General features: G+C 35.0%; 1 protein-coding gene across 10 annotated transcripts in view; it reads right to left on the reverse strand.

Annotated features, from left to right (window-relative positions):
• Positions 1-14,710, reverse strand: part of EML5 (EMAP like 5) — a 176,187-nt gene that overhangs the window by 26,764 nt on the left and 134,713 nt on the right. For all 10 annotated transcript variants that reach the window (XR_008299587.1, XM_027066369.2, XM_027066368.2 and 7 more), the window contains 5 exons: positions 14,399-14,487; positions 13,159-13,335; positions 10,438-10,639; positions 9,632-9,758; positions 425-503 (listed from right to left, as the gene is read on the reverse strand). Coding sequence is in view for 9 of the 10 variants with exons in the window: in XM_027066369.2 (XP_026922170.1) it covers positions 425-503; positions 9,632-9,758; positions 10,438-10,639; positions 13,159-13,335; positions 14,399-14,487 (674 nt within the window). In the remaining variant the exon portion in view is untranslated. The remainder of the gene's footprint in view (positions 1-424; positions 504-9,631; positions 9,759-10,437; positions 10,640-13,158; positions 13,336-14,398; positions 14,488-14,710) is intronic.

The raw sequence follows: 14,710 nt of genomic DNA on the forward strand, positions 1-14,710 counted from the left end.
TCTATAAGCCATAGGTCATTCACATATATTTACATTTAGAAGTTTTTTGAGAGACAGTTCAATTCAGAATATTATTCACGGAAGACTAAAAAAAAAGACAGATAAAAAATAAAAAGAAATGAAGGATATCAATCCAAAACTCAGACTTGACAGTTAACAATTAGTTTTTACAACCAAACAAAAAAGATTACTCAGAGGCACCTGGATGGCTTGGTCAGTAGAACATGCGACTCAATCTGAGGGACTGAACCCCATGTTGGGTGTAGAGATTACTTAAAAATGAAATCTTAAAAAAAGATTATTCAATATATTTATTTTCTTACAAACTAATGACAACACTTGGCTGTCTTACAAGAAGGAAATAGAATGAATTCTGAATACACTTTAAAGCACAAGGTAACACAGGGGAGTGGGTTCTCCTTACCTCTATGGGTCTCTTTTTCTTGCCAACATTGTTTGTCTGGAGTTTTTCTGGCCTTGGTGGGGCTCTGCTCACGGGGGGCCTGAAATGGGAAGGTGGGAATGAGGAAAGGTATCCATCACTGTGCACCTTCACTGAGCCTCCCTCACCCGCCCTCCAAAGAGAGATATCTGACACGCCTTCACAAAAACGAACCCCATCTGTGTTCCTCACTATACTGTGGCCTCTTTACATTTTCTAAGGCAGGAAGGTGGAAAGAAGATATGAGAGCTTTTATTCATTTTATTTTAACTTCTTTGATGTATGTTTCATAATGTACATAATATATTAACACAAGAACAGACTATTTATAAATATACAAATATTAGTTTAATGGCTCAAAAACTTCTTGTTGGAATGCATTATAACGAAGCCTGAGTCACTGCTCTAAAGTTTCTATCACAGTACTGTGCACATGGCAGGTATCTGATACATTCTTCTTGAATTTTGAAAACATTTCTGTGACCTTTCTATACTGTTGGCAACATAAATCATGTCCGAATTCAAATTTGTACTCATTACTTACTCTCCTCCAGGCCCTTTACCTTTCCTTCCTCCTCAAGTCTACAGTAAGGTTAATGGCATCACCATCAGTTAGTCAAGCAAACATTTTATAGTTACATAGCACTACAAACCATACAACACTCTTTAAAAGATAATTACTATTACTATGGCCTTCAACTCTTTCTCTTCTCCATTCTATTTACTAAACATCAACTTCACTTTTGGAGGAGCTCTCATATCTAGCCCCTTCCTCTCTGTTTCTACTACTAGTTTAGGATCTTTTTATAATATCCCATTAGGTGTACAGAGTTCCCATTGTGAATTTAAATGTGGAGGCTCTTAAAATGCCTAGGTATAAACTTAACCCAACAGGTAAAGTACTTGCACTCTGAAAACCCATAAAACACTGATGAAAGAAACTGAAGATGACACAAACAAATGGAAAGATATTCCATACTCATGGATAAAAGCATTAATATTGTTTAAGTGTCCATGCTACCCAAAGCAATCTACAGATTCAATGCAATTCCTATCAAAATACCAACAGCATTTTTCACAAAACTGGAACCAATAATACTAAAATTTGTATGGAACCACAAAAGACTGCAAATAGCCAAAGCAATCTTGAGAAAGAAAAAAAAAATCCAGATTTCAAGCTATGTTACAAAGCTATAGTAATCAAAACAGTATGGTACTGGCACAAAAACAGACACACAGATCAATGGAACAGGACAAAGAACCCAGAAATAAACCAATGGTTATATGGTTAATTAATCTATAACAAAGGATGCAAAAATATACAATGGGGAAAAGACAGTTTTTCAGTAAATGGTCCTGGGAAAACCAGTTAGATGTAAAAGAACTGGATCACTTTTTAACTAATTTCCCTGACATCAGCTATAACAACATTTTTCTAGATGGTCCCCTAAGGCATGGGAAACAAAAGCAAAAATAAACTGGGGACTACACCAAAATAAAAAGCTTTTGCACAGCAAAAGGAACCATCAACAAAACAAAAAGGCAACTTACTGAATGGGAGAAGACATCTGCAAATGATATATCCAATAGAGGGTTAATATCTAAAATATATAAAGAGCTTCTATAACTCAATACAAAAAAAAAAAAAACCTGATTAAAAAATAGGCACAGGCCCTGAATAGATATTTCTCCAAAGAAGACAGATGACCGACAGATACATAAAAACATGTTCAACATCACTAATCACCAGGGAAATGCAAATCAAAACCCCAATATCACGTTACACTTGTTAGAACAGCTAAAGCAAAAAAGACAAGAAATAACAAGCGTTGGCAAGGATATGTAGAAAAAAGAACCTTCGTGCATTGTTGGTGGGAAATGTAAATTGATACAGCCACTGTGGAAAACAGTATGGAGGTTCCTCAAAAAATTAAAAATAGAAATACCATACGATCCAACAATTCCACTCTTGGCTATTTATCCCCCCTCCAAAATGAATACATTAATTCAAAAAGATATATGCACTCCTAGGTTTACTGCAGCATTATTTATAATGGCCAAGATACGGAAGTGACCTAAATGTCCATTGGTAGACAAATGGATAAGACAGGTGTGCGCGCATGTGCGCGCACACACACACACCATGGACTATTATACAGCCATTAAAAAGGATGAAATATTGTTTGTGACAATGTGGATGGACATAGAGGGTATTATGCTAAGTGAAATAAATCAGACAAAGACAAATGCCATATGATTTCCCTCATATGTGGAATATTAAAAAAATAAACCCAAATGAATCAGCAAACAAAAGGCATAATGAGACTTATAAATACAGATAACACTGACGGTTTCCAGAGGGGAGATATGGGGATGGGCAAAATGGGTGAAGGGTAGGGGGAGATACAGCCTTCCCATTATGGAATGAATAAGTCACAAGAATAAAAGGCGCAACATAAGGAATGCAGTGAATGATATTGTAATAGCAATGTATGGGGACAGATGGTAGCTGTACTTGTAGTGAGCAGAGCATAATGTATAAACTTGCCAAATCACTATGTTGCACACCTGAAACTAAAGTAATACTGTGCCAACTATACCCAAATAAAAAAACAAAAACAAAACTGGGGAGCCTCTTTTCCTAAATTTGTGTGTTTAATTTAAAAAACCCACCTCATTTGGTTTATTTTTATCCCAGATAACCATTAGTTAAATATTTAATAATCTGAACACTGGATACAAATCAATCATGCTATCAACTCCCCTGTCCAAATTTTAAGTTAGCATTCAATTTGTAACAACTAAATCAGATAATGATACAAACTGACTTTCCCGTAGGAAAAAAATCCAACATGTGTGATAAAGAGTATAAATTTAAAGGCTGACAACATATTTATATTTTCACAATTTCCAGGTTACACATCTATAAAAGTAAACGAAATGTTCTATCGTGAACACGCAATACAAAAGAAGTACATATGTTCATATGTAATGTAAAGTAGAATGCAGAAGTACAGAAACTGTGGCTGGTGACATAAAAATTACATGCACAAAGAACTTTTCAAATTACTGCAGAAATTTTGGTTTTGAACCTTTTTCATGTACTTTTTTGGATGTCCATAAGTAATAAATAGAGTTCAACTTGAAGTATTTAACATTTGAAAAGCTTCTCTTAGGGACCATTTTATTTTTTTTTTAATTTTTAAAAATTTTATTTATTTACTTTTTCTTAGGACCATTTTAAAGAATAATAGCAGGCTTGGCTTTTCTTCCAAGTCAGTTTTGTTGGTGAACTTCATTTGGTGTTACCACCTGACAGCTTTAATTGTAATCCAAACAACAAACAGGTAATTTTGATCTACATAAGCCTCTGTAACAATTAAGCATATCTTAATTTTTTCAAGTAATTTATATAATTACTGTTTAAATAAAGCTATACAACTTATGAAATTATACAAGTTAAACAAATAAAGTTTTGGTAAAGCAGTTATTTATGTAGCAGAAATCCGGTAATTAAGATGCTGCTCATTTCAGTGATACTTATTTCAAAGGGGAAAAGCGTGGAAAACTGTTAACACCAAGCAACACAGCTCATTAATGGTAAATATGAAAGATGATAAAAATACATAATTAGGTCTCGTAAAATATAGCAAAGAGAGGGGATTACCTGGAACCTCTTTTCAGCAGCAGATGAAAAAGGGAAAAGATTACAACACAAATTTGAATTTAAAACACTAGTAAAAATACTTCTGTACTAAATATTTTTACAAGTTTAATGCAGACCATACTGCATGTATTAAAGGCCCATTGTTATTTATTACTGCATATTAGAAAAGCTCCAGTTACTCCATGAATGACAGGAAAATCAGAAGGAAGTAAAAACAGAAAAATGGGCATTGAACACGTTCTGTGTTGTAAATATTAAAGCTTACCATTCATATTTTTCTACAGTGTACTCTGAATTTCAAACAAAACACTGATGCTTATTTTTGTTCTTAAGAATGGGCACTAAAATGTTAACCAACTTAAAAGGCTGGTAGCACTGGGGATGCTATTAAGGAAATTGTCTAAGGAGGTGAAGTAGGTCCTCCTGACCTAAGGGGGTGTCCCAGTCAGCCAGTCCAAACCAGCGGGCAATGTGAGTTACTCAAGATCATGGTAGATTTGGGATTTTTCTAGTAAAGGAGATAACTTTAAAAAAATCCCTTTAATAATATGATCACCAAAACACAACTGAAAGAGATCACAAAAGTCATCTCATCCATCCTCCTACTGAAACCAGGGAGTCTTCACATGTCTAGAACATCTCTTTGTAGCACCGATGACAAACGGTCATCTAAACTCTGCATGGAAACTGCTCATGAAAGGAAGGTCACTTCTCCCTTCCATTAACACCCAAGACAACAACTGTATCTCCACTTAGCTTTGTTTTGAAACAAGTAACTTCCACTGTAAACTGTCAGCGTCCCTTTAAAATGCAGAGATCAGTCCTGAATAAGTTACTTCAGATCTGAGGCTAGATCTGAATGTTTTATTTCTGCTAAGATAGTGTGAGGCTTTGTAGAAGTCACATCACACTCTAGACTTCTATCTTTGCCCTCACTTTTTTTTTTTTAATTAGAGAGAGCATGAGCAGGGGAGAGAGAGCCTGAGTTGGGGAGAAGGGCAGAGGAGGGGGGGAGAGAGGGGGGAGAGGAGGGGGGAGAGAGGGGGGAGAGGAGGGGAGAGAGAAGGAAGGGGGGGAGAGGGAGAGAGGGAGAGAGGGAGGGAGGGAGGGAGGGAGGGGGGCTGACTCTTAAGTAGGCTCCATGGTTAGTGTGGAGCCTGATGCAGGGCTCGATCTTATGACCCTAGGACTGTGACCTGAGCCAAAATCAAGAGTCAGACATTCAACGGACTGAGCCACCCAGGTGCCCCCCACACATCACTCATTTAAAACAAATAATGAATTTTTGCTGTCTACCAAATAAGTTAAGGAGTGCCTAATACCTGAGTTTCTGCACAATCTGGTCTCAAATCTATTTTTTTCATCCTTATCTCCCAGCATTTTCCTAATGGTACCTTTTTTTACTTCTAAAATAGACTGGCTTTTTCCACACAGTCCTGTTTCAGAAACTGCCTGAAGACATTTTCATCTCACTAAAAGGGAGTTGTAAAAGTGTTCCAGAGAGTCCTTTTGTGCACATACCATTTTATTAAACATACAAATATCACCACTGCCCTATGTTAATATTTTTAAATGAATGTATAAATATACATTAAACAAAACTAACAGGTCTATAAATTGAATAGTTTGTCACTGATAAATATGTGTGGTTAACTATTTTTATGAGCCTCCGACCCTTACAGAGAAACAAACTATCTGCACTTTGTGAATAGTCATGTGTAAAACCAAATGACCATCAAGAAGAACCTCAGCAACACCCACATACTACACATACAAATGCAATTTTTCTGTAGGATTTATTTCACTTTATAATTTTCTTGACAAATGTAGTTCAATGTTTTATAGGAAAAAAAAATCAATACCTGGAAATACTATAAAGATCAAAACAGAATAAAGAATAAATAATGGAATATAATATTTTATTTAATAAAATACTTACCTTACTACCCCCTGCCTTTGAAAGGAGCAAGAGGAAAAAAAGAAACACTGATGATGAATAATTGATGGAAACTGATGATTAAAAGGTAGCAGTTAAGTAAACAGAAGAAAGGAAACATCAATACAATTCTAAAGAAACACAAAAATGCCTAAATTTTATGCTACACTGTTTGGAACATTTTTACTAAAAAATATTGAAAATTTGACTGATGACTACTTTAAATATACAAGATTTGCTACAAAAAGAAAAACATAAAATTATTAAAGCCATTTAGGAAAAAAGGCCCTGTAAAAGTATGGACCAAGTAGAGTAGTTATAAACTGTCATCAGAAACATTTTCTTAAGTGGATATTTGACAAGTATTTGTTTTAACTGTTTATAGTTAAATGTTTTGTTTCTTATTTGATAACAATAATATATTTTATTTAAAATACAAAAACAATTATATAGACATTATCTCACAAATATATACAAAATTGGCAAAAGAAATGTCTTCCTTTTTTCTCCTTTGATTCTCTCATTTTATGAAAATGAAGGCTCCTAACTAGGAGTCATTTCTGTCTCTGGCCTTGGCATTTTCAAAAGAATTCAGCAGAGTTGAAATTATAAAACAAACTGAGAACAAATGCAAAACAATTCAAAAGTAATTTTGAAAAATTTAGCTGTAAAAAAAATAAGCTAACAGCAAAGATTATGAAGTGTCAAATATTTTTTTTCATTTTTTAAAAAGTATATTTATTTTGAGAGACAGCATGAACAGGGGAGGGACAGAGAGAGAGAGGCAGGGAGAGAAAGAATCCCAAGCAGGTTCCTCACTGTCAACGCAGAGCCTGATGCGGGGCTCGATCTAATTGTGAGATCATGACAGTCAAAATCAAGAGTCGGATGCTTGACCCACTGAGCCACCAGGCGCCCATCAAGCATTTTTCATGAGCAGTAAAATCCTTACATCTGTCAGAACTTGGGTCACTTTATTAATAAAGGAGGAATTTTAAGTGTTTTACCATGAACGATGGGCTACATCATTAAAATTAGGTCACATTTTCTAATATACCTAATTTATCTGATAAATGATAGTATTTTTATTAAAATCAATATAATAAATAAAAAAAGATTTATGGGAAGGTCTAGAGTTCCTTCCTCCTTATAGTACACTCTTTACTTTTCATTACCTGTAGAATATAATTTCAGAAATATTAAACACTGTACTGCACAAATCCTCATTAGGAACATCCACATTTGCACAATTCTATGTATTTCTCTAATTAATGGATTATATAGATATTGTTCATTGCTTTGTGGATATTTGGTTTCAGGGAGTGTTTTAGTACTAAACAGGTATCTTCCTCAGGTGATTCTATATTTCATTCCCAGGGAGGGGTGGTGAAGACTTACTACCTAAATTCTTTATATACATTATTTTTCATTTTATAAAATACTCTAGGGGTGCCTGGGTGGCTCAGTCGGTTAAGCATCCAACTTCAGCTCAGGTCAGGATCTCACAGTCCAGTCTGTGAGTTTGAGCCCCGCATCAGGCTCTGTGCTGACAGCTCAGAGCCTAGAGCCTGCTTCAGATTCTGTCTCCCTCTCTTTCTGCCCCTCCCTTGCTCATGGTCTGTCTCTCTCTGTCTCAAAAGTAAGTAAAAACATTTAAAAAAATTTTTTAAATACTTTATAAGTTAGTGATTTTTAAAAAAAAATTTAATGTTTATTTATTTTTGAGAGAGAGCACGAGCGAGGGAGGTGCAGGGAGGGAGGGAGACAGAGAATATGAAGCAGGTTCCAGGCTCCCAGCTGTCAGCACAGAGCTCCATCAGGGGCTCGAACACATGAACCATGAGATCATGACCTGAGCCGGAGTCGAATGCTCAACCAACTCAGTCACCTAGAAGCCCCAAACCTATCTCTAATTTAATACTGTGCCTCTTTATATGTGATGACAAAATGGATACTCACCATTCTGTCCCCCTATCCATAAGGGACGCCAATGCAATTATCTGAGAATTCATCAGCAAATGGGCACCTGGGAAAGCTGCTGTGGAGGCATGACTGAACACCTCCCAAGAGCTTCCGCGGGAACTTTGTGGCTCGTCAGTTCAGAGATCTCTAGCTCCCCCCTCTCCATCAGTAACACACCCCTCATCCTCCCATCCTTCTCCCTGAACATCAGCTGCAGTGCAAGCTCAAACCCTTCTGCCAATGCTTTCTGGTCATTTCTATCCAGCTGAGCCCCAGGGGCCTTCAGCACTACCCTCACTGACTAGACATTTACTCGAATTTTCTACAAATTCTGTCCAATGTGAGTGAACTCCCTTGTCATTTTAACTTCTCCCTCAAATATTCTTACCAACTTCTCATAACAGTCTTCCTCAACACAGTTTTCGACAGAAGACGTCACTGCTGTTCCCACCTCCTACTCCTCCTTGGTTCCTCACTGCAGTTTCTGGATGATTTTTCCTTTATCATTTCTTAAAAACTTCACTTTTGAAATCCATGTCATTCATTGATCCATATACCTCTTCACAGTTCTCCATATTCCCTAATGATTATTATGTTCACAATCCCTCTCTTGACCTGTCCTCCAACTCAGAGACTTTATTAAAAAATTCTCTCTCCTCATAAAATTGCTGTGTGCACAGCCTTTATTTTTGGTTTGCTGCTTCCAGACAAAGATCAGTAATTCCCATTCTGTAATGGGACGCTACTTCCACTTGCCTTCTGGAAATTTTTTAATTTTTTTTTTTAACACTAAAATTTTTTTTTAATGTTTATTTTTGAGACAGAGACAGACAGACAGAGCACAAGCCGGGGAGGGGCAGAGAGAGAGGGAGACACAGAATCCGAAGCAGGCTCCAGGCTCTTGAGCTGTCAGCACAAACCGTGAGATCATGACTTGAGCTGAAGTCGGATGCTTATGCTTAATTGACTGAGCCACCCAGATGCACCAGAAAAAAATTTTTAAATAATGATTTTCTATCCTTGATTAAAGGTGCATGGATAAAAACGCCTTTTCAAACTTTAATCCTACCTCTGCTCATGTGCTTCCTAAAACATACTTGGAATTGGATTCAATTTTTATTATCTCCTACAATCCCCTCACATATATTAATAGAAGTTAGCAAATAATATTCTTTTAATCATATAGACTTTATATATTCCCTACACTATTGGCAAGAGACAGTGACATCACTAAAAAGTATTTAAGAACAAATATATTTTCTAAGAGGTGCTGGGAGCTGTAAAATGCAAGAGTACCACTGTTACTTAGTTTTTGCAAAAATTCAAACAGTAAATTCAATTTTTTACAAATTTTTTTAATGTTTATTTATTTTTGAGAGACAGAGAGAGACAGAGCGTGAGCAGAGGAGGGGCAGAGAGAGAGAGAGGGAGACCCAGAATCCGAAGCAGGCTCCAGGCTCTGAGCTGTCAGCAGAGCCTGACACAGGACTTGAGCTCATGAGCCGTGAGATCATGACCTGAGCCAAAGTCGGAAGTTGAACCATTTGAGCCACCCAGGTGCCCCTAAATTCAATTTTCAAAACCAATATATTTTTCTTCATCTAGTTTTAAATTTGACTGTTACCTCTCATCAACAGAGGGTTCCTTCTGTTGCAAATGAGGCTTGACTCCAAACATTGGGCGAATACTTGTTGATAAGGCTCTAATGGTGTAACTGATTTCATTCTCTCTTGTAACATCACTGTCATAACCTGCCATCAAAACATAAGAATTATTCTCTAAGTTACAACTGAGGGCCTCTATTATGATCTTATAAATTGGATTCAAGGATGTTCAACAGTATAAAATAAGTTAAATAAACTGTGCTATAGTCAAATTATGAAATAATATACAGCCAATAAAAATGATGTAGAATTTTTAATGATACGTAACAAATGTTTTTGAAATATTACTAAGAGATAATATTAGCCTACAAAACATAAATTCGATATAATATCATTTTTGTTAAAAAACAGAATGCCTCAACATGTTAACAAAAGTTACCTCTGAGTGGTCAAATTATGGATACTGTGTTTATTTTTTTTTTGCAAAATGTATTTTCTAACTTTTCTATAATGAGCTGGTCTTATTTGTATATCAGGAAAAGATGAAAATCATTTGAAAATACTAAGTTCAATACTACAAAATTTACTTTAGTACTTACTTGAAGTAGCATTATCATACATTTGTAGATAAAGAATATATTTAAGCCATCAATACATGCCAGCATGTTATTTTTGAGTCATAAAATCAATTTTGGTGTTAAACAGATGACAAAGACTAAAACCACAATTATTCTAACATTATTATTACTTGTTTAACCGCTGTAGTTTAAATCCGTGGTGCTAAATTGTTTCTATGCTTTTGTTAAAATATTTAAAAATGACATACCCCCATCTTCTTCAGAATCTGTATCAGATTCTTCACTATCACAAGGTCTTTTTTCTCGATAGCCCTCCATTTCATTTGTCCAAACCATTAAAGACATATCTGCACCTCCTAAGGTAACCAACATGCTGTCGTCGTAGGTCCAGCGAACATTTGTGACATGTGTACTATGGGCCACATACCTCTTAAACTTTCCAAATTTTCCCTAAAGATGAAAACAAAAATGTTATTACTTGAAAATGGTCAGTTATAATTTTGAATTTTTTCTTAATATATGATTGGAAATTAATCATCACAAAGTCATCTTGTAAAAAAAAAAAACAAAACAAAATACTGAAATTCACTAGAATAAAAAATGACAATTTCCAAACCTGTTGACAACAAGATAAAACTAGTAGTCCCACACATTGTTAGTACTACGGGCACAACTGTTTTGAAAATCAACTTGGTATTGTGCATTAAAAGCATAAGAATGTCCTGACCTTTGACTCACCAATCCCCCCACTTCTAGGGGTCTATGCTAAGAAAATTCTATGCGTGCAAAAAATTTTCACCACAGTACCCACAGCAGTGAAAAAATTTAAATACCTTAAATGTTCAATAAAGTAATAGCTAACTACAGTAGATGTCTATGGAAAAGTACAAATCTGTTCAAAAAAATGGCTCTGCAGACATATAATTGCTGGAAATAGACACAATAACTGAAAAGGATATAAATGCTTATGTACAGCATGGCCTATATTAACAAAAAGTAATTATCAACCCTTTTGGAATATACTCATGTAAATATCTTTCATCTCAATTCATTAGTGTTTTTGTTTATAAGCAGTACCCACAAAAATATATTTTTTATTTTAAAAATCAAGAAAAACACAAGTAATAGACACTGACAACTTTTAAATCTAGACCACTAGCATAACGCTAACAAATTAAGTAAATTTCAGATCAATGTATTATAAGCAAGTTTTAGATGGACATCTTTTCAAAGGTATTAAAATAATAAATGTCTTAAAATATAGTGATAGCTAAAACAGTGAATTCTTTGGAAAAGACTCCTAATAAATGCTAGCTCAAATAGAAGGGGGGATCTGTCACCGAAACACTGCAAGAAGATACTTTCTCTAAGATTTTGTGGTTCTTGTTATACAGAAGTGAAGCAGGAATCCATAGATGATTATCCTAGAACCTATTCTTAAGGCATCTATACCATCTAGAATGCTAGAAGTGAAGTTTCTGACCAATAAATGCCTTATTATATTAACATGAGCAGTTACTTAAGACCACCAATATCATAAGATTTCAGTGCCCTATTTCAAATTTATGTTTATGTTTAGGTTATACTATATAAGTGATCCTTGAACAACATGGGTTTGAAGTGCATACAGCCACTTATATGCAAATACTTTTCAATAAACACAGTACAGTCCTATAAATGTTTTCTCTTCCTTATTATTTTTGTAATAACATTTTCTTTTCTCTAGCTTACTTTATTGTAAGAATATAGTATATAATACACATAACATACAAAATATGTGTTAACTGACTTTATGCTATCAGTAAGGCCTCAAGTCAACAGCAGGTGATTAGTAAAGTTTTGGGGGAGTCAAAGGTTGTATGTGGACTTTTGACTGTATGGGGGTTGGCACCCCAACCCCCACGTTGTTCAAGGGCCAAATATGCATCTGAATTAGTAACAATTAAGAATTAATGCATCTGGACTTGATATATGAATTTTATTTTTATGCCAAGTGAAAGCCTAATGTTTTCCAGTAGTTTGAAAAGAGGAGAAAGCAATAAGAGAATTCAATCTTCACACAGCACTGGCATATAGCACTCCAAAGGTTCTGTACAATCTAGTTTTAGCAACATAACATCATTCATTACATTGAATCAGGTCTATTTTAATTTTATAGGTATTTTATAGTATCTTGTATCTAATAGTTAAAACATTTTGAACTTTAAAGCTATAAATATAGTTTGTATTTACTGTTAATGGTATATATTTAACCAAAAGAATACTAAAATTGTTTAATATTAGGGATAAAAGAAATGTTTCTTCTAAAAGGGATATTTATATTACTTGATATTGAGAAACACCGTACAATATAACTTAAGGCATGAAATCATAAATTATAATACTAATTCTAATTAGTGCCTGGGTGGACTCAGTAGGTTAAGCATCCAACTCTTGATTTTGGCTCAGGTCATGATCCCAGGGTTTATGGGATCGAGCCCCAGGTCGGGCTCTGCACTGACAGCATAGAGCCTGCTTGGGATTCTCTCTCTCTGCCCTTCCCCAACTCAAATGTGTGTGCACTCTCTTTCCCAAAATAAGTAAACATTTTTTAAAATAATTTTTTAAATGTCTATATTTATTTTTGAGACAGTGAGAGACAGAGCATGAGCGGGGAGGGGCAGAGAGAGACAGAGACACAGAACCTGAAGCAGGCTCCAGGCTCTGAGCTGTCAGCATAGCACCTGACGTGGGGCTCGAACTCGTCAGCCATGGGATCATGACCTGAGCCGAAGTCTGATGCTCAACCGACTGAGCCACCCAGGCACCTCATAAGTAAACATTTTTTTAAAAGCTATAAATATGATGTCAAAAACAGGATTCTAAACTTTTCATGTTACATATGTAATACTCATTACAACAATGAAATACTATGAAAGCACACATCTTTATAATTAAGATCATTATGGGAGTTAAAGAAAAACACATACTTTAGCAGGATATCTAAATAACTTCACAAATCCCAAATCATCCCCAGTAGCTAGGACCATTTTGTCACTGGTGAGGCAAGAGGCAGTTATATCTGTGACTTCTCCAATTACCGGCCAAATTCCCTCACAGCATAAACCAAGCACACTTGTCCATGATGCCCAACAAATTTTTTCTACCTAAAAAGAAAAAAAAGGCTGTAACTTTGTAATATCTAAACCTTAAAAATTAACAACAAAAATCTGAGTGTTTCTTTATAATTATATATGTCACAAGTAAAATTAAAATTTTAACAAAAATAGTTAAATTATTAGTTTTCTTGTTTTTCGTAGCTTCCCAAGGCCACTAGTCCCTGTAGAAAAATTTTAACATAACATTATTCAACATGTACTTATTACACACCTGTATGTTTTACATGCTGAGAATTCAGTGATAGTAAGACAGTTTCTGCTCTTAGAATAATCAAGTAGTTTATACCTCATGTCTAAATTTCTAATACTTTAGAGGCATGTTTTCCAATTAATCATTACTGGAAATTAAGAACTTTACTGACAGACCTTCTCTTTATTAAGCCACTGTAATATTAAATGCGTTTAGCCTCTCTTCTTCAGCCCTGTCAAAAAATTATGCTAATACCATCAGTCACAAAACCAAACACAGGGTGCCTGGGTGGCTCAGTTGGTTAAGCATCTGGTCTTCGTTTCAGCTCAGGTCATGATATCACCATTCGTGGGATCAAGACTGCATCCAGCTCCATGCTGATGGCAGAAAGCCTGCCTGAGTTCTCTCTCTCTCTCTCTGCCCCTCCACTACTCTCGCTGTCTCTCAAAATAAATAAATAAACTTAAAAAAAAAAGATCATTGAAGAAAAAAAGCCAAACACATTCTTTTCCTTTTTTCTTTTTCTTTAAATTTGCCAACAAACATCTTAGGCATGTGGGTTCCAAAAGATTTGATAGACATGCAATACTCCCACCTAAGATAGCGTGTCTATGTTTGCTTCTCTTTGAGAAAAGCAACTGAAGCACAGCTAGACATAAAAGTATTTATTCCTTTTCTTAATACAGCACCTCTTCTTCTACTCATCTAATAGTCTAGGCCAGTAAAATAAACTCACGGAAAGAACATCCGTGATTTGAATAATTTGAGAACAGGCTTCATATGTAAACAATAAAAGTCAGGCATCAGTTTTCTAACCACCTAGTCATATTCACAACATTGCAAACACTATTATTTTCCTACCTCCACACTGGGAATGGTTTGTTTTTTCCCTCTGGGAGCTTCAAAGAATAATTGTTCTTTAGCACCAGTGTTGACCTGTAAAAGCTTTCCTTAAAAATAAATAAATAAATAAATAAATAAATAAATAAATAAATAAATAAAATAAACATACATAAAATATAAATATATATATGTAGTCAGGATGTTTAACTTTTTAAAATATTTTCTTTCATGGTTTATTATGACATTTAAATTGTTTTATAATCATATACGTAAAACTGCATAGAATTAATCCTATTTAAAAGCATTCAGTGAACATTACCACCTTTCTCT

The sequence above is a fragment of the Acinonyx jubatus genome, chromosome B3, assembly GCF_027475565.1.
Source record: "Acinonyx jubatus isolate Ajub_Pintada_27869175 chromosome B3, VMU_Ajub_asm_v1.0, whole genome shotgun sequence".
Taxonomy (NCBI): Eukaryota; Metazoa; Chordata; class Mammalia; order Carnivora; family Felidae; genus Acinonyx; species Acinonyx jubatus.